This window comes from Aquarana catesbeiana, linkage group LG01 (assembly GCF_042186555.1).
Source record: "Aquarana catesbeiana isolate 2022-GZ linkage group LG01, ASM4218655v1, whole genome shotgun sequence".
NCBI lineage: Eukaryota > Metazoa > Chordata > Amphibia > Anura > Ranidae > Aquarana > Aquarana catesbeiana.
The window spans coordinates 73,110,022-73,128,878 of NC_133324.1; the positions used below are offsets into that span (position 1 = coordinate 73,110,022).

At 43.5% G+C, this 18,857-nt stretch overlaps 1 protein-coding gene across 1 annotated transcript in view; it reads right to left on the minus strand.

Moving 5' to 3' along the window:
* Positions 1 to 304: 304 nt before the first annotated feature.
* LOC141132194 (phospholipid-transporting ATPase IC-like) overlaps positions 305 to 18,857 on the minus strand; it is a 151,614-nt gene continuing 133,061 nt past the window's right edge. Inside the window, exons 26-28 of the mRNA XM_073620313.1 lie at positions 15,033 to 15,165; positions 3,766 to 3,896; positions 305 to 1,278 (exon numbers count right to left, since the gene is read on the minus strand). Coding sequence (XP_073476414.1) covers positions 1,051 to 1,278; positions 3,766 to 3,896; positions 15,033 to 15,165 — 492 coding nt within the window. The 3' untranslated portion in view covers positions 305 to 1,050. The remainder of the gene's footprint in view (positions 1,279 to 3,765; positions 3,897 to 15,032; positions 15,166 to 18,857) is intronic.

An 18,857-nucleotide genomic window follows, 5' to 3' on the forward strand; every position in this document is an offset into this window, starting at 1 on the left:
GTCTGTAGTTCACAGAGAGAACTGGAAACAATGCTAACTGTTAACAGTCCATCAAAGGCACAGAATAACTTCTCTTCTCCATAACATGGCGGAGGTGTTCTGTAGTCCATAGAGAAAACCAGCAACAGTGTTTACTGATAATAATCAGCGCAGTCAGGGAACATGGGCAGTTATAGCAGGTTTTTGGCAGTGGTAAATTTAACAGACCAAAAGGGAGCAAATACGAGAAGGTCATTGTTTGGGTTTAAATACTGCACTGTAAACATGTTTATTCAATCTGGAAAAAGAAAAGAAAAGCCTAAAATACACTTATATATAGTTTATTAAGAGCATTAAATAAACAAATATACAAACATCATGATCACCTGAGTCCATGTAGAACAAGACACTTTTTTTGCCTTAACATACTGAAAAATGTAAACATCACTCTGACCTGTTGGACTTTTTTTGTTGCACTGTTAGTGCTGGATATATTAAAAACAAATGACTGACAGGGTTGTATTTATAAAAAAAAAAAAAATTTGACAACAACTCACCCTGTGAAAATGCAAATGGGGCAAAATAAAGATTGTTATTTAACTAACCTGTGATGGTTAGGTTTTTGTTTTAATTGATTTAAAACAGAAAATACCACATTTGGCCACTAGATGGTGCTAAGTACTATATGAATTTATTATACTGTACTGCTATTTCCTGTGCTGGTAGAATTTTTTTTAAATTGATTTGAAACTGAAATTACCACATTTGGCCACTAGTTGGTACTAAGTACTATATGAATTTCCTATAATACTTAGCACCATCTAGTGGCCAAATGCGGTATTTTCCATTTTAAATAAATAAAAAATATACAGTATGACCAAGTCAGGATACAGCCTACAAATTATTTTTATTTATTTTTTTGGCCCATTCGCATAAAACAAATGTACATGCACTTTTACTGGGCAGCTTGCTCCGTGCACTCTATAAAAAGAGTTCCCCTCTCTGTAAATTGCCCATACTAACGCACTTTGCACTTAGCACTCTTCTCCTTCCATGTATAGTCTTTTTATACTAGCTAGGTTGAGGTGATGCACTTGTTTCTTCGCTGTTTTCTGACACTCCGCTAACTGGCGGCTTTCTTCTTCTTATGCTACGCCCGGTGGAGATGAGGTCACCGTACCCTCTCTGGTGGGAGAAGGCATACGCGGAACGGCGAAGGGAGGTGCCGCGCTGGATTGTGCCGGCTGCTTTCTGTGATAGAGGTTCTTTCACTCTGTACTTCTCTGGATTTTTAGCAACCTTCACAGGAAAAAATATTTGACATCAAGTCAGAAATAAATTACAATTCATAACTGTCCATCAATAGTAAAGGACACCTTGAACTGAACATCTAAAGAAACTAAAAGGAAACATTCAGTGCATGCATGTTTATGGAAGAAACAAAAGTCTATGGGTGCAGAGAGAGATCTCTCGGTGGGCAGAGATGTGATCCTTGTGCATTTCTGGACCACGGGCATCTATCTTACTGACTTGCCTGAGATACAGATGTGTCGTAAATGGCAAATCATTGCATGATAAAGGTCCAGGGACCAGGCTCAGCCCCCTTTTTCCATACCTCCTGTAAGTTATACCACAGAGGAGCACTTCTCAGCATCATGAGTACATCTCTAGGGTATAACTACATGTAACTTATCCTGGCACCAGAAGATCAACAACAATCCTTGTTAGAAGCATACCAGTTGCCAAAATCCCTTACTAAACATATGTACAAAAACAACCCCTCTATTCTACGACTTTAACGGCAACACAAAAAGCAAACAAAAGGGAAGTGAAGGTAATGTTACAAACCTTTACATAATCTTTATGAATACAAATAAGGTAAAAAACTTTCTTAAAAAGTATAAATGTTAATGGGTGTTTCCTGTAAGAACCATAAATGCATCCCACTTGACTATCAGTAGTAGAGATAATTCGGCACTGGTAGGTGCAGGAGTGCATCAACAGCCGTGATTAAAAATAATGTTTAAAATCCAATGTGTTGTCACTTATCTCCACCGCTACCAGGGGTTGCCAAGATGCAGCCGCCCACCCGTGAACCACTGGGGCCATTCAGGTACACATTGATGGGTATCCAAAGGGGGCGAAGGGAGGAAAAAGATAATATGAATCCAAAAGAAGGGTATCGTTCCTACATGAATGTCCTACACAAAACGCTGGATTCCCAAGGGGTAACTCAGTCTAGGGCAGCAGTACATCTTAATATCTCCCATGGATAACCAAATGGGGATCTTTATATGGCGGCATGTACCCCAGGCCTGACATAGGGAGTAGAAGCTGGCCACAGAAGATATGAAGACCCAACCATCACTTTCTCCTTTCATTTATCTAAGGATGAACCTCTGGAGGTGACAAACCAAGAAACAGTGCTTTCCACTAATATCAGTACAATAAGGTAAATGGAGGATATGTTGGACACTAGGACAATCAATATATCTTGACAAAAGAAAACACAAAAATGCAGAGAAGTTTGGGTCTGTGCATAAAACCTATAGTTGGAAACATTTTCAAATGCAAGTAGGCGAGTATAGATGAGCATAGACTTATGGCAGAATGGGGCTCTGGGCAATGTAGCAACCCTTCATCCCTTTGGTTGACATTGATAAGGATTGCAAAGAAACACCACTCCATTTACTTTGTCTGTACTGATTTTGCCCCATCGAACACCAGCTGCCTACAAGTACACCCCCCATGTAAAGTAACAGGCAGATGTACATCTTTGACCAATTGCACTATCCTAATGGTTTACTACAGGAATATGAGGGTTGTAGTTAGGCCCCCTGGACATCCACCAGGGCCTGGGCTCTTGCCTAGTTTGCCTTGTGAATGATCCATATCTCTTGATGAAGTACCTTGCTGAAGGAAGTTGAAATTTCATGAATCTGCTGGAGGGATCAACAGGTACTAAAAGTATGTTTGCGGGGGGACTCAGACAGGGCTGCTGTAATAAATTACAGGGTCTAATACAGCCAACCTGACAGGGCCCCCATCCAAATAAACACAGTTTACTATGCTTCAGTTATGAATGAAATCCGTGAGTGATCGGTACTGATCGCTCATTGTGTTCATTCAGGAAAGGAAGGTGCTGGTAAATATGACGTATTTACTGGACGCTTCCCCCACTCTGCATCGTGAAGAATCCTATTGTGTGCCAGTGTTAAGGAGAGGAGGGAAGCCAGCAGCACTGCCGAGGTAAGGGGGCACATAGGAGAGCCTAGGCAGATGGTGGAAATGTATGGTGCACAGGGAGGGTGATCGGTGATCGGAGGAGCAATTACTGGAACCAATCCCCTGTATGGCTCTCTCTGCAGCAGCTGAAAGCCCGTAGGATGGTGCAGAGAGAACCATACAGGGGATCAGTTTAAGTACTTGCCCCCCTTCCCGTCACGTCACTCACCCTCCCTGCTCACATCTGATTCACCCTGTTGCCTGGGCACCCCTGCTGGCCCGGACCCTGTACAGGAGGACTGGCGGTACCCCCTTATCTACGGCCCTGGACTCAGATATACAATAAGGGCTCATCCATGCCTTGGCAATTTGGCAACACACCTTCTCGATCTGTGGAGAGATGTGGTGCTATTCTTTGTGCCATTCTTTTTTTTTAACTATAGTTTTGATGTGACTAACCAAATTAGGTAATGACCATCGTATGTCTAAGCACTGGACCTTTTTCTTAGAACTGCTGATATATTATGTATTACTTTGGGTTGCTTGCTAAAACGTACATACCTTGTCGCTCTCAGAAGGCTTGACTACCTTCCACAAAAACCTCACTGCCAGCTCAGGAAGAAGGCATATGCCAGTAGCTAGAATGATGATTAACCAGATATAGGGTTGTCTTAAAGCATTGTTGATCACCCCTGGCATGGGAAAAAGAAAAAAAAAACGTTTTTGAACTTCACAAAACAAAAAATATCGCGTTTACCCCTATTTCAAAAAAGGAACAAACTTTTCACACAAGTGCAATGCCAATGTCTAACCAGGCAATCTTTGTGTTTCTGTGCAGCTAATCCTTGTTCTGTCATAATCCCCAATTTTCTGTGCAGCTAATCCCTGTTCTGTGAATATCCACATTCTGTCTAGCTGCTGTGACTTTTTGTTAGCTAAAATATATTTCTTTAAAAGTTTCAAGTCTGCATTGTAAAGAATGACCTCTGCCTGAACTCTAAGTTGCCTAAATGCTTCACCCTCCCACCATCAGCCCAGTACATGATATGTAACACTGGGAATGGTAAGTTGCCGGATAGGGTAGGAATGTGCCTGCTTCTCCTGTAGATGGCAGGATATTTTGATGATCCTGGCTGAGCTGTCTGTTCTGTGCTCCAACTCCAGGTTCCAGGCCCCCTGAAGTGGTTACCTCTCAGAACTGGGAGTCCCCCTGCAGAATGTTTTCCTTTTATTTTATACTTATATGTAGCACCCTGTAGGTTGCTAGATAGTGAGTAGGATGTGTACAGAGAGGTTTTTGTTAGGATGGGCAAAATTACAGGCTTGTCTAGTAACCAAGTCTGTCTGTTTGTTTTGATCTGGGTTGGGAGTGACACAGTGTAGAGCTTGTGACTCACAGACAGCATCAACAAGACCTCCCACTTCTTTCCAGAGCCTTCTAGAATATTCTGGAAAGAAAGGAGGAGAGAGGAGGTGGAGCTGCTTGGGATGTTTTGAGGATCCCTGACCAATCCCCAACTTGGATTGGCAGGGGGCAGGCCCCCGTAAATACTCAGAGTCAGCCCAACTGGGGGAGGAGTTGTTCGGGTGGAAGCTGGATTGCTAGGCTATCGAGGCCCGGAGGTATCTCCCCAGTCTGGGGGGGGGGGTGTCCTTGGCTTGGGGCTCGGGTGCGGACAGGACCCTTCTCATGACACATGGAAGGGTCTTTGACAGGTGGCACAAGAGCAAAGATAGGACAGCGGAAGAACACTGCCAGGCAAAGTCTCCAGGGAGGAACAACAGGTCACAGCCAAGAGGGCTGTTAAGTGACACACAGTCGGGAAGGACTGGGGAGGCACGCCTGAGAGGACTGGGAGGGTGCAGTCTGGGATAGGTGCAGAGCCAGTGGAGCTGATTGTGTTGACACGGGCAGTGGAGAGAGGCAGCTGCAGCCAGGATGGCTGGCAGGGCCTGAAGAAGTGGTGCCGGGATCAGTAGCCATGTGGTCGGGATCCACCCACATGCCTGGACTGGCAGCCAGCTCAGCCTCCCAGCGAGCTGCTAAGAGCCTGAGCCAGCCGCTCCCGCCCCCTCCATAGCCCAGAGCTCCAGTGAACATGGGGGGTGTCAGAGCAGAGGGCTGGTAAATGACAGTCACCAGCTCTTTGCTCACGGAGCTGAGAGAACTGAGCGATCGACAGGGGACAGATGCAGCATCGGACTGATGCTGTATCCACCTAGGTTAGTATGATTCTCTAACAAAAAAAAAACACAATACTTCTCTTTTAAGTACAGGGTGCTGTAATAATGCCACCATGACGCCTTGCACTCACAAAATTTCCTCAGTCTTCTGGGTTGAGTGACACTGGGCATCATTCAACCAAGAAGACTGAGTACATCTAGTGAGGGAAAGCAATTACTCCAAGAGACAGTGCCGATAATTTTGTGCCTCAGAAGCTCATTGATTTCAATGATCTGCCTTAATGCAACACACGTATATAAGGTGCATGTAAGTGGGCTCTTAAGTTCTAGTTTAACCAGTTGCCGACCGCCGCACGACTATATACGTCGACAGAGCGGCACGGGCAGGCAAAAGGACGTGTATGTACGTCCTTGCCTGCCCGCGGGTGGGGGGTCCGATCGGACCCCCCCCCGGTGCCTGCGGCGGTCGGCAAATCTCCCCCGGCGATCGGAGGTGAGGGGGAGGCCATCCATTCGTGGCCCCCCCTCGCGATCGCTCTCAGCCAATTGGATCATTTCCCTGCCTCTGTATTGTACACAGAGGCAGAGGAAATGATGTCATCTCTCCTCGGCTCGGTATTTTCCGTTCCGGGCCGAGGAGAGAAGACTGCAATGTAAGTGCACAACACACACACACACAGTAGAACATGCCAGGCACACAAAACACCCCGATCCCCACCCCGATCGCCCCCCGATCCCCCCCAATCACCCCCCCCCCCCGTCACAAACTGACACCAAGCAGGTTTTTTTTTTTTTTTTTTTTTTTTTTTTCTGATTACTGTATTGGTGTCAGTTTGTGACAGTTACAGTGTCAGGGCAGTGAGTGTTAGGCCCCCTGTAGGTCTAGGTTACCCCCCTAACCCCCCCTAATAAAGTTTTAACCCCTTGATCACCCCCCGTCACCAGTGTCGCTAAGCGATCATTTTTCTGATCGCTGTATTAGTGTCGCTGGTGACGCTAGTTAGGGACGTAAATATTTAGGTTCGCCGTCAGCGTTTTATAGCGACAGGGACCCCCATATACTACCTAATAAATGTTTTAACCCCTTGATTGCCCCCTAGTTAACCCTTTCACCACTGATCACTGTATAACCGTTACGGGTGACGCTGGTTAGTTTGTTTATTTTTTATAGTGTCAGGGCACCCGCCGTTTATTACCGAATAAAGATTTAGCCCCCTGATCGCCCGGCGGTGATATGCGTCGCCCCAGGCAGCGTCAGATTAGCGCCAGTACCGCTAACACCCACGCACGCAGCATACGCCTCCCTTAGTGGTATAGTATCTGAACGGATCAATATCTGATCCGATCAGATCTATACTAGCGTCCCCAGCAGTTTAGGGGTCCCAAAAACACAGTGTTAGCGGGATCAGCCCAGATACCTGCTAGCACCTGCATTTTGCCCCTCCGCCCGGCCCAGCCCAGCCCACCCAAGTGCAGTATCGATCGATCACTGTCACTTACAAAACACTAAACGCATAACTGCAGCGTTCGCAGAGTCAGGCCTGATCCCTGCGATCGCTAACAGTTTTTTTGGTAGCATTTTGGTGAAATGGCAAGCACCAGCCCCAGGCAGCGTCAGGTTAGTCCCAGTACCGCTAACACCCACGCACCGTACACCTCCCTTAGTGGTATAGTATCTGAACGCATCAATATCTGATCCGATCAGATCTATACTAGCGTCCCCAGCAGTTTAGGGTTCCCAAAAACGCAGTGTTAACGGGATCAACCCAGATACCTGCTAGCAACTGCGTTTTACCCCTCCGCCCGGCCCAGCCCACCCAAGTGCAGTATCGATCGATCACTGTCACTTACAAAACACTAAACGCATAACTGCAGCGTTCGCAGAGTCAGGCCTGATCCCTGCGATCGCTAACAGTTTTTTTTGTAGCGTTTTGGTGAACTGGCAAGTACCAGCCCCAGGCAGCGTCAGGTTAGTGCCAGTAGCGCTAACACCCACGCACGCACCGTACACCTCCCTTAGTGGTATAGTATCTGAACTGATCAATATCTGATCCGATCAGATCTATACTGGCGTCCCCAGCAGTTTAGGGTTCCCAAAAACGCAGTGTTAGCGGGATCAGCCCAGATACCTGCTAGCACCTGCGTTTTGCCCCTCCGCCCAGCCCAGCCCAACCAAGTGCAGTATCGATCGATCACTGTCACTTACAAAACACTAAATGCATAACTGCAGCGTTCGCAGAGTCAGGCCTGATCCCTGCGATCGTTAACAGTTTTTTTGGTAGCGTTTTGGTGAACTGGCAAGCGCCAGCGGCCTAGTACACCCCGGTCGTAGTCAAACCAGCACTGCAGTAACACTTGGTGACGTGGCGAGTCCCATAAGTGCAGTTCAAGCTGGTGAGGTGGCAAGCACAAGTAGTGTCCCGCTGCCACCAAGAAGACAAACACAGGCCCGTCGTGCCCATAGTGCCCTTCCTGCTGCATTCGCCAATCCTAATTGGGAACCCACCACTTCTGCAGCGCCCGTACTTCCCCCATTCACATCCCCAACCAAATGCAGTCGGCTGCATGAGAGGCATTTTTATGTCCTCCCGAGTACCCCTACCCAACGAACCCCCCCAAAAAAGATGTCATGTCTGCAGCAAGCGCGGATATAGGCGTGACACCCGCTATTATTGTCCCTCCTGTCCTGACAATCCTGGTCTTTGCATTGGTGAATGTTTTGAACGCTACCATTCATTAGTTGAGTATTAGCGTAGGGTACAGCATTGCACAGACTAGGACACACTTTCACAGGGTCTCCCAAGATGCCATCGCATTTTGAGAGACCCGAACCTGGAACCGGTTACAGTTATAAAAGTTAGTTACAAAAAAAGTGTAAAAAAAAAAAAAAAAAACACAAACAAAAATATAAAATAAAAAATAATAGTTGTCGTTTTATTGTTCTCTCTCTATTCGCTCTCTCTCTATTCTCTCTATTGTTCTGCTCTTTTTTACTGTATTCTATTCTGCAATGTTTTATTGTTATTATGTTTTATCATGTTTGCTTTTCAGGTCTGCAATTTTTTATACTTTACCGTTTACTGTGCTCTATTGTTAACCATATTTTTGTCTTCAGGTACAGCATTCACGACTTTGAGTGGTTATACCAGAATGATGCTTGCAGGTTTAGGTATCATCTTGGTATCATTCTTTTCAGCCAGCGGTCGGCTTTCATGTAAAAGCAATCCTAGCGGCTAATTAGCCTCTAGACTGCTTTTACAAGCAGTGGGAGAGAATGCCCCCCCCCCCACCGTCTTCCGTGTTTTTCTCTGGCTCTCCTGTCTCAACAGGGAACCTGAGAATGCAGCCGGTGATTCAGCCAGCTGACCATAGAGCTGATCAGAGACCAGAGTGGCTCCAAACATCTCTATGGCCTAAGAAACCGGAAGCTACGAGCATTTTATGACTTAGATTTCGCCGGATGTAAATAGCGCCATTGGGAAATTGGGAAAGCATTTTATCATACCGATCTTGGTGTGGTCAGATGCTTTGAGGGCAGAGGAGAAATCTAGGGTCTAATAGACCCCAATTTTTTCAAAAAAGAGTACCTGTCACTACCTATTGCTATCATAGGGGATATTTACATTCCCTGAGATAACAATAAAAATGATTAAAAAAAAAAAAAAATGAAAGGAACAGTTTTAAAATAAGATAAAAAAGCAAAAAAATAATAAAGAAAAAAAAAAAAAAAGCACCCCTGTCCCCCCTGCTCTCGCGCTAAGGCGAACGCAAGCGTCGGTCTGGCGTCAAATGTAAACAGCAATTGCACCATGCATGTGAGGTATCACCGCGACGGTCAGATCGAGGGCAGTAATTTTAGCAGTAGACCTCCTCTGTAAATCTAAAGTGGTAACCTGTAAAGGCTTTTAAAGGCTTTTAAAAATGTATTTATTTTGTTGTCACTGCACGTTTGTGCGCAATTGTAAAGCATGTCATGTTTGGTATCCATGTACTCGGCCTAAGATCATCTTTTTTATTTCATCAAACATTTGGGCAATGTAGTGTGTTTTAGTGCATTAAAATGTAAAAAAGTGTGTTTTTTCCCCAAAAAATGCGTTTGAAAAATCGCTGCGCAAATACTGTGTGAAAAAAAAAAATTAAACACCCACCATTTTAATCTGTAGGGCATTTGCTTTAAAAAAATATATAATGTGTGGGGGTTCAAAGTAATTTTCTTGCAAAAAAAAATAATTTTTTCATGTAATCAAAAAGTGTCAGAAAGGGCTTTGTCTTCAAGTGGTTAGAAGAGTGGGTGATGTGTGACATAAGCTTCTAAATGTTGTGCATAAAATGCCAGGACAGTTCAAACCCCCCCAAATGACCCCATTTTGGAAAGTAGACACCCCAAGCTATTTGCTGAGAGGCATGTCGAGTCCATGGAATATTTTATATTGTGACACAAGTTGCGGGAAAGAGACAAATTATTATTATTTTTTTTTTTTTTTGCACAAAGTTGTCACTAAATGATATATTGCTCAAACATGCCATGGGAATATGTGAAATTACACCCCAAAATACATTCTGTTGCTTCTCCTGAGTACGGGGATACCACATGTGTGAGACTTTTTGGGAGCCTAGCCACGTATGGGACCCCGAAAACCAAGCACCGCCTTCAGGCTTTCTAAGGGCGTAAATTTTTGATTTCACTCTTCACTGCCTATCACAGTCTCGGAGGCCATGGAATGCCCAGGTGGCACAAACCCCCCCAAATGACCCCATTTTGGAAAGTAGACACCCCAAGCTATTTGCTGAGAGGTATAGTGAGTATTTTGCAGACCTCACTTTTTGTCACAAAGTTTTGAAAATTAAAAAAAGAAAAAAAAAATTTTTTTTTTTGTCTTTCTTCATTTTCAAAAACAAATGAGAGCTGCAAAATACTCACCATGCCTCTCAGCAAATAGCTTGGGGTGTCTACTTTCCAAAATGGGGTCATTTGGGGGGGGGTTTGTGCCACCTGGGCATTCCATGGCCTCCGAAACTGTGATAGGCAGTGAAGAGTGAAATCAAAAATGTACACCCTTAGAAATCCTGAAGGCGGTGATTGGTTTTCGGGGTCCCGTACGCGGCTAGGCTCCTAAAAAGTCCCACACATGTGGTATCCCCGTACTCAAGAGAAGCAGCAGAATGTTTTTTGGGGTGCAATTCCACATATGCCCATGACCTGTGTGAGCAATATATCATTTAGTGACAACTTTGTGCAAAAAAAAAAAAAAATAAATAAATAAATTGTCACTTTCCCGCAACTTGTGTCAAAATATAAAATATTCCATGGACTCAACATGCCTCTCAGCAAATAGCTTGGGGTGTCTACTTTCCAAAATGGGGTCATTTGGGGGGGGGTTGTGCCATCTGGGCATTTTATGGCCTTCAAAACTGTGATAGGTAGTGAGGAGTAAAATCAAAAATGTACGCCCTTAGAAATCCTGAAGGCAGTGATTGGTTTTCGGGGCCCCGTATGCGGCTAGGCTCCCAAAAAGTCCCACACATGTGGTATCCCCATACTCAGGAGAAGCAGCTAAATGTATTTTGGGGTGCAATTCCACATATGCCCATGGCCTGTGTGAGCAATATATCATTTAGTGACAACTTTTTGTAATTTTTTATTTTTTTTTTTTTCATTATTCAATCACTTGGGACAAAAAAAATGAATATTCAATGGGCTCAACATGCCTCTCAGCAATTTCCTTGGGGTGTCTACTTTCCAAAATGGGGTCATTTGTGGGGGTTTTGTACTGCCCTGTCATTTTAGCACCTCAAAAAATGACATAGGCAGTCATAAATTAAAGACTGTGTAAATTCCAGAAAATGTACCCTAGTTTGTAGGAGCTATAACTTTTGCGCAAACCAATAAATATACACTTATTGACATTTTTTTTACCAAAGACATGTGGCCAAATACATTTTGGCCTAAATGTATGACTAAAATTGAGTTTATTGGATTTTTTTTAGAACAAAAAGTAGAAAATATCATTTTTTTTCAAAATTTTCGGTCTTTTTCCGTGTATAGCGCAAAAAATAAAAACGGCAGAGGTGATCAAATACCATCAAAAGAAAGCTCTATTTGTGGGAAGAAAAGGACGCAAATTTCGTTTGGTTACAGCATTGCATGACCGCGCAATTAGCAGTTAAAGCGACGCAGTGCCAAATTGTAAAAAGTGCTCTGGTCAGGAAGGGGGTAAATCCTTCCGGGGCTGAAGTGGTTAAACCTAGCATGACGTTTAAGCAAACCAAAAACTGAGAGGTGTTTTAACCCTTCCCTATTCTACCTAAACCTTGAAAATATTGACTTTAGATGAACTCTAACCACCTACTTCCCAAGCCTATTCTGACATTTCTCCCTACATGTAAAAATCGTCATTGTTTTCCTAGAAAATTACATAGAACCCCAAAACCTTATACATGTTTTTTTAAGTACAGGCCCTATAGAATAAAACGGCAAGTGTTGCAATTTTTTATGTCACATTGTATTTTCGCAGCATCATTTTTTTTTTTTAAATGCAAACTTCTTTAAAAAAAATATATATATATATATTTTAATGAGTTTTAGACACAAACAAAAATAAAATAATCCCATTTATTATAAAATATAAAAGATGATATTACGCTGAGTAAATAGATACCTAACATGACATGCTTTAAAATTGTGTATGCCTGTGGAACAGCACCAAACTATGGTATCAAAAAATCTCTATAGGCGACGCGGGTTTCCAGTTTAGAGTTACATAGGAGGTCTGGGGTTAGAAATATTCATAGGCGTGCGCAGGGGGTGTGCCTGGTGTGCCTGGGCACACCCTAATTACGATGGGGAGTGAGAATTACAGCTACTGCCTGGGTTTCCCCCTGATGTTAGCCCCCCACCCCACAGTGCTGCTGGTTTCCCTTCTCTCCTCTCCCCCCGGCTGCTGCGGGAGATGTTTCAGGATGGAGGGTAGGGGAAGAGACTAGCAAATGTGTAATTTACCATGCCTTCCTTTAGTAAACAAACACAGTGAACACACTCACTCACTGTGTTCATTTATAACCGAAGCATAGCAAACTGTTTGCTATGCTTCAGTGTGCGAATGAACAGGAAGCCGCTCAGCACAGAGCACTTCCCATTCATTCACTGTCCAGTGCAGCTGATCCTGCAGAGAAAGGCATGTGTGTTTGAGCTTTAGGGTGCAAAATGCAAAAGGTTGCACACACCTATGAAAATATTGCTCTTGCTCTGATGTTCGCCATGATACCTCACATGTATGGTGTTATCACCATTTACATATGCGTGCGGGACTGACGCTTGTGCAAGCACAGGGGGATGGGTTCGCTTTAAAAAATTATTTTTTTATCACTTTTATTGCTGTCACACGGAATATTAACATCCTTTGTGACACCAATCCGCAGTGACAGGTCCTCTTTACTGAGACATCTGGAGTCTATCAGACCCCAGATGTCTCCTCTGCCCTTAACTGCATAAGAGCAGAACAAGATCGGTCTTATCTTATGCTTGTATAAGCTACTAACAGCTTGTAAACAAAAGATCGAAACCGGACGTGGCAAAATACAGGATGCTTCTAGTCCCCAATACCATAGAGGTGATTGGAGGCGATCTGGTCTTTCAAAACCTCTATGGTAAGCCGGCGCATCATCCCGGTAGAACCACTTCAACCCAAGGACGTGTACGTTAAATGGGAAGGAAGTGGTTCAATAAACCACAAGCACCAATAAAAAATGCATCATAGGCAAGGACCACAATACCATAAAGATTTCATATTTCCCATTATACCTGATGAGCTTTAGGCCCCATTACTCTGTAACACACGATGCCAAGCGTTGGACATACACCAATCAGCCATAACATTAGAACCACTGACAGGTAAAGGGAATATCTCGTTACAATGACATCTGAAAATTGGTGGGATATATTAGGCAGTGTGATGGACCCACCTGGGACAGAGGCTGTTGGAGGGGACTGAATGATGGTCTCTTGCCTACTGATTATGGGACCTGGATTTTGGGGAAAGGTGTTCTTTGTGAGCTGTATGCCTGGGGACCCTTGAGGTGGTGTCACTTCGGATTCAGGTCCATGTCCCCCCAAGACACACAGACTCTGGGAACCCTGTATATGCCATATTAGAAACAGTGACTGATTCATACTGTTGGGACACATACTGTTAGAAGATGCTGATGTCATCAACTTCAGCCACCTGTCTGTCTGTTGTCTGCTACAATGTAAATAAGTCCAGTATGGCTTCTAAGAGTCTTTCACCCATTGTTGGTTGTGCTAATTAAACCTGCAATTGTATGAAGGAGTTCTGTGTTGATATTTATGATAATGTGTATTGTATAGTCGGTGAGCTAGGAGACGTCAAGGCTGCCCTAAAAGGTCATATCTTCGAGTCACCTGTCTGGTTAAAGGATTAGTTAATTAGCTCATGTTAATTAGGTTTCTGGTTACAGTTTGTATTGTCATGCTGGTGTATATATTTGTGTGAGATCTCAAATAAAGCAGGCCATTCCTGATATACTCCAAGACAGATGTTGTCTGGTTCTTGGGGGTTACTATAGCCAGATCCATTGGTCCCATGTTCCAGGACTTAGGAAGCGATATACTGACGGAAGCACTCAAGCGGAGTGTGGGACCTTCCGTCACAGGTAGCAAGTGAACATGTTATCCATGAAGTTGTATGGTTAAAGCAGAAAAAAATGGGCATCACAGTTTGTTGTGTATGGAGCTGTGAAGCCCATGGTGACCCGAGTCCACAGCCAAAAGCTTCAACAATGGTCACATGGACATCAGAACTGGACTACGGAACATGGAAGAAGGTGGCCTGGTCTGATGAATCACATTTTCTTTTACATCACGTGGATGGCGGGGGGTGTGTGCGTCACTTACCTGGGAAAGAGATGGCACCAGGATGCTGTATAAGAAGGATAGTCGGCAGAGGCAGTGTGGTGCTTTGGGCAATGTTCTGCTGGGAAAACTTGGGTTCTGCCATTCATGTGGATGTTATTTGTCCATGCCTCAATGGGTCAGGGCTGTTTTAGCAAAAGGGGCCATACTTAATATTAGGTGGTCATAATGTTATGGCTGATCGGTGTATGTGCATTTTTGCCCATTTTTTGGCGTGTTGTTTAAATGGACTGCCCTACACATGACAATTTCTGTAAAGTAACTGTCCCTCATAAAGACGGACATACTGCAGTTGGGTGACTTTGAAGCTGCACCCAGGACACCTATTAGGACGCCTATGTAAGCTATGGCCCTTTCACACTGATGTGTTTTTGCTGCATTTTTACATTGCTAAAATGAAAGAAAAAAAAAGGCAATAAAATATTTCCCTCTTCACACCACTGCACTGAGGATGCGGTGCATTTTGAAAAGTCCTGCATGCTGCATCTATGGTACACTTTTCAAAACCACACCAAAAACACAGCTCCCCACTGAAATGAATGGAAAAGCATCAAACACGTGCCACGGTTGCATTTTTGGTGTGTTTTTTGAGTCACAAGACAATTTTTCATAGGTGCATGCCAACCAGAAATTGCACCGGAAACACATCAAAAACAAATATTGATTTTTAACGCGCTTTTTTTAATGGAGCAGTGTGAAAGCACGCTAACCATACCTGTCAAAGTTGAGGTAATTATCTGATGCATTCCTTCACTGTGTAAATCGTATGTAATTGAAAAGTATACTACGATGGATCCAATCACTGAAAAGGCAAATAGAAAGCTCCAGAACGACATTATTATTGCAATCTGCAGATAAAAATATAAGTCAGACATTAGCAAGTTCATTTATATCTCAGTCAGGAGATTTTATTTCATCAAACCCTTCACCCTCTATAAGCTTGCAATGATTATATGGATGAAGCCTTTTTTTGGCCATGCATCTGTTGTGGATCACAGGGGTGCACTTACTTTTGCTCTCCCATGACCCAGAGTCAGATGATAGCAGGCTATTGCCCAACGTGGGAAGCTGCAGCTAGACATGTGCATGACAAAAAAATTTGTTTAGTTTTGTTTAGATTAGTTAATCTAGTTACAGTGAAATTATGATTGCGAGCATAATTTGTTCCGGAAACAGCTTGTAATCCAAAGCACTTGTATATCAAAGCGAATTTCCCCATAAGTACTGTAATAATGGAAACTCAGATGATTCGTTTCACAACCATTTATTCATAGGTCTAGGTCAGTGATGGCGAACCTTGGCACCCCAGATGTTTTGGAACTACATTTCCCATGATGCTCAACTACACTGCAGAGTGCATGAGCATCATGGGAAATGTAGTTCCAAAACATCTAGGGTGCCAAGGTTCGCCATCACTGGTCTAGGTTTATAGTCCATATAAAAAAGATTATAGCAATGTGATAGGTTGTGTAACCATAAAATCTCCATCCACAAATGGAAGCCTCCACAAGGGGATTAGAAACAAAATCCAGCAGGAGCTACGGAGTAAAAAAGAGAAGAGAGGCGCCTCTAAGTGTAGCAATACGGTTACATTTATTGAAGGTACAACATTTAGCAACACACATGGTTGATGATTAAAACAGGCACATCTAAGTATGCAGGCATCCGGGGTAAAGCTGTCCACATAGACCATCCTCCTCACCGCCGGCTCTCACCGCTGTCAGTCTGCAATCGTGACCGGGAAGACTACCCTGCAGCGATCTGAAAGCGAGGCTTGAATCGCTCGTGGAGCGCAGAGTGGAAGGGATGACATCGATGGCGGTGCGGAGGACAGCTTTACACCGGATGCCTGCATACTTAGATGTGCCTGTTTTAATCATCAACCATGTGAGTTGCTAAATATTGTACCTTCATTAAATATAACTGTAGTGAGGTCCTAGGCCTCCTTTAGCCTAATGAGAACCTCCAGACCCAGGGACAGCTGACATCCTTTTATATAGAGTGGGTTACAAGGCATGGGCACCAGACACTTCTTGAATGCAAAGAGATTTATTTTTCTCTTGAACAGAACTGTGGGAGAGAGGGTTAGGGCCAGGACACCCTTAGGTAGTTGCAATGTTAATTGGTAGACTTCTACAGGTAGACAGCCATGCAGGGAAAGTCATCCAGCAAGACACCGCATCTACATGTGTAGGAGCACTGTCTCCTACGGCAACAGTCTTTTGAACAGTTCCTAACAGTTCCTAAGTTGTAACAAACTCCTTTACTCCCTTTACAATAACTTCTTGTAGATTCTCGACCCACTGAGCTCACAGTCTCTCTCACTAGACTAGTCCCTGGTATTAAGGTCGTTGGTCTCTTAGTGATGACAGCTTCCCCTCTTCCTCCGACCACAACAGGTTTTCTCACAACCGTCACTTCTGGTTGGACTGCAAGCCGCAGTCCCAACCCTACGCTGCTCTCTTGCTTCTGGATAGGCCTTCAGACAGCCCAGCAGCCAGATGTGCCCAGGATAGGCCCAAACTCCGGCCTAGCAGCCCGGGCAGCCAAACAAACAACCACCCAGACAGCCATCCAGGTGGCACAGAACACTGATCACCTGACTCCACCCAAATATATAGGTTCTCCCAGCAGGCTAAGGGGCCCAAGAAAACTCTTGCTCATTGGCTGAGACACCCCATATACTCCTAATCTGTCCTTGCATCGCCCTTGTCTTATCTAATGCCACCAGGTACCCGGCCACCTAGTGATAGAAGAGAGAAGTGCAGCAATTCCAGAGTTAGGATGAAATCAATTGATCCCTAGCAATTGGCCAAGGCTACTATACCTGGCAGGTAAATTTAGGAGCTGATAGAAGTCAAATAACAGTGAGTACGTGAAAGCTGGATAAACAAATTTGGTGCTTGTGAAAAATGACCAATATAAAAAGTTCATATGTTGAACGGCAACTTAGTGGTTTAAAACAGTTCAGAAGTGCATAGACAGTCCTTCACCACTTGACAACAATCCAGATCCCCCAATGTGCTCTAATGGAAAACCTGCTCACCAGATTTCCATGACCTCTTTAATCAAGAAGCATGCTTTCTGATGACGTAAGATTACGAGGGTATGTCAAGGCGCCTTACAGTGACGTCACTTCCGGGTCCCAGCTTCCGGTTTGTCTCTCAGCAAGCGTGGAACGCACGCCGACTATCCAGCGTGGGTGGGTCCACCAACATTCATTGCGGGTAAAAACCATTTAATGTAAGCAGATTACTGTTATTCATTTTTGGCATCTTCTAATAAAACAATATTACGCTATTGGTCCTCCTTTGTCTTCTATCCCCCATGGGTAACCGTGTTGGAGAGAAAAGCAAAAATACAGAAGCTAACGGATCTATCTTCAGTCTACTTGTTCCAGTTACTTACCTAGCGATCCCAGACCTTCTTTTTAGTTAAAGAGGTCATGGAAATCTGGTGAGTGGGTTTTCCATTAGAGCACATTGGGTGATCTGGATTGTTGTCAAGTGGTGAGGGACTGTCTGTGCACTTCTGAACTGTTTTGAACCACTAAGTTGCCGTTCAACATATGAACTTTTTATCTTTGATATTGGTCATTTTTCACAATCACCAAATTGGTTTATCCAGCTTTCACGTACTCACTGTTATTTGACTTCTATCATGTATGTAATTTAATTTTGTATCATCATTGATTCACCATATATGTATATGTATTGATTGTTAGCACTCATGCAGCGTTCACTCAGCGCCCCCTATCCACTTACTTCACATTGCCTAGTCATTCACTAGATTTGGGGAGCAGATTTTTTAGTTTTAGTTTTTTAGGTTTTACACATTTGGCCCGAGGTTCACTTACTTACAAATTTGGGAGCAACCCTGCCTAAACTTCAGGGTGCTACATATAACCATATTGCTACACTTAGAGGCACCTCTCTTTTATTTATACTCAGTTGTGACTTGACGCTACTTGTATATCAATACATCGCTTGTTTATCAAGTCAAAATGTATGAAAACATTTTGCTGGTCTTGCAAAATGCTCTCAAAACAAGGTTTTACTGTGTTTGCATTTAGTTAAATTTGGTTAATGCAATTAATTCTTATTCGGAATTTGTTTTAGGTCTTCTTTGAGAATTTTTTTTTCGATTTTTTTTTTTTTATTCGAAACGTTCGAATCGATAAATTTCGAATCAAAAATGTTATATTTTTTTTTATTCGAATGCGGCAAAGTGAACAAACAAAAGAAAAATCTTATTTTTTATTTTTTTTGTATAATCTTTGTTTATTCATTTTTCTTTTTACAATCAATAAACATTTAACCAACAAATATGGAGAGAAAGAGAAAAAAAAGAGAAAAGAATGGGGGGGGCTGCATGGGGTCTCCCTTCATGGTAAAGGAAACTACAGTATGTACTCCTGTTCACTGTGCTATAATTAACCCATGGTTCCCGGTTAGCGTGGAACTCTTCCATTTTATAGTAATAGATTGAAAAATCTTCTTTAAATGATTATAAACGACTCTTTAAATCACCTTTAGCTTAA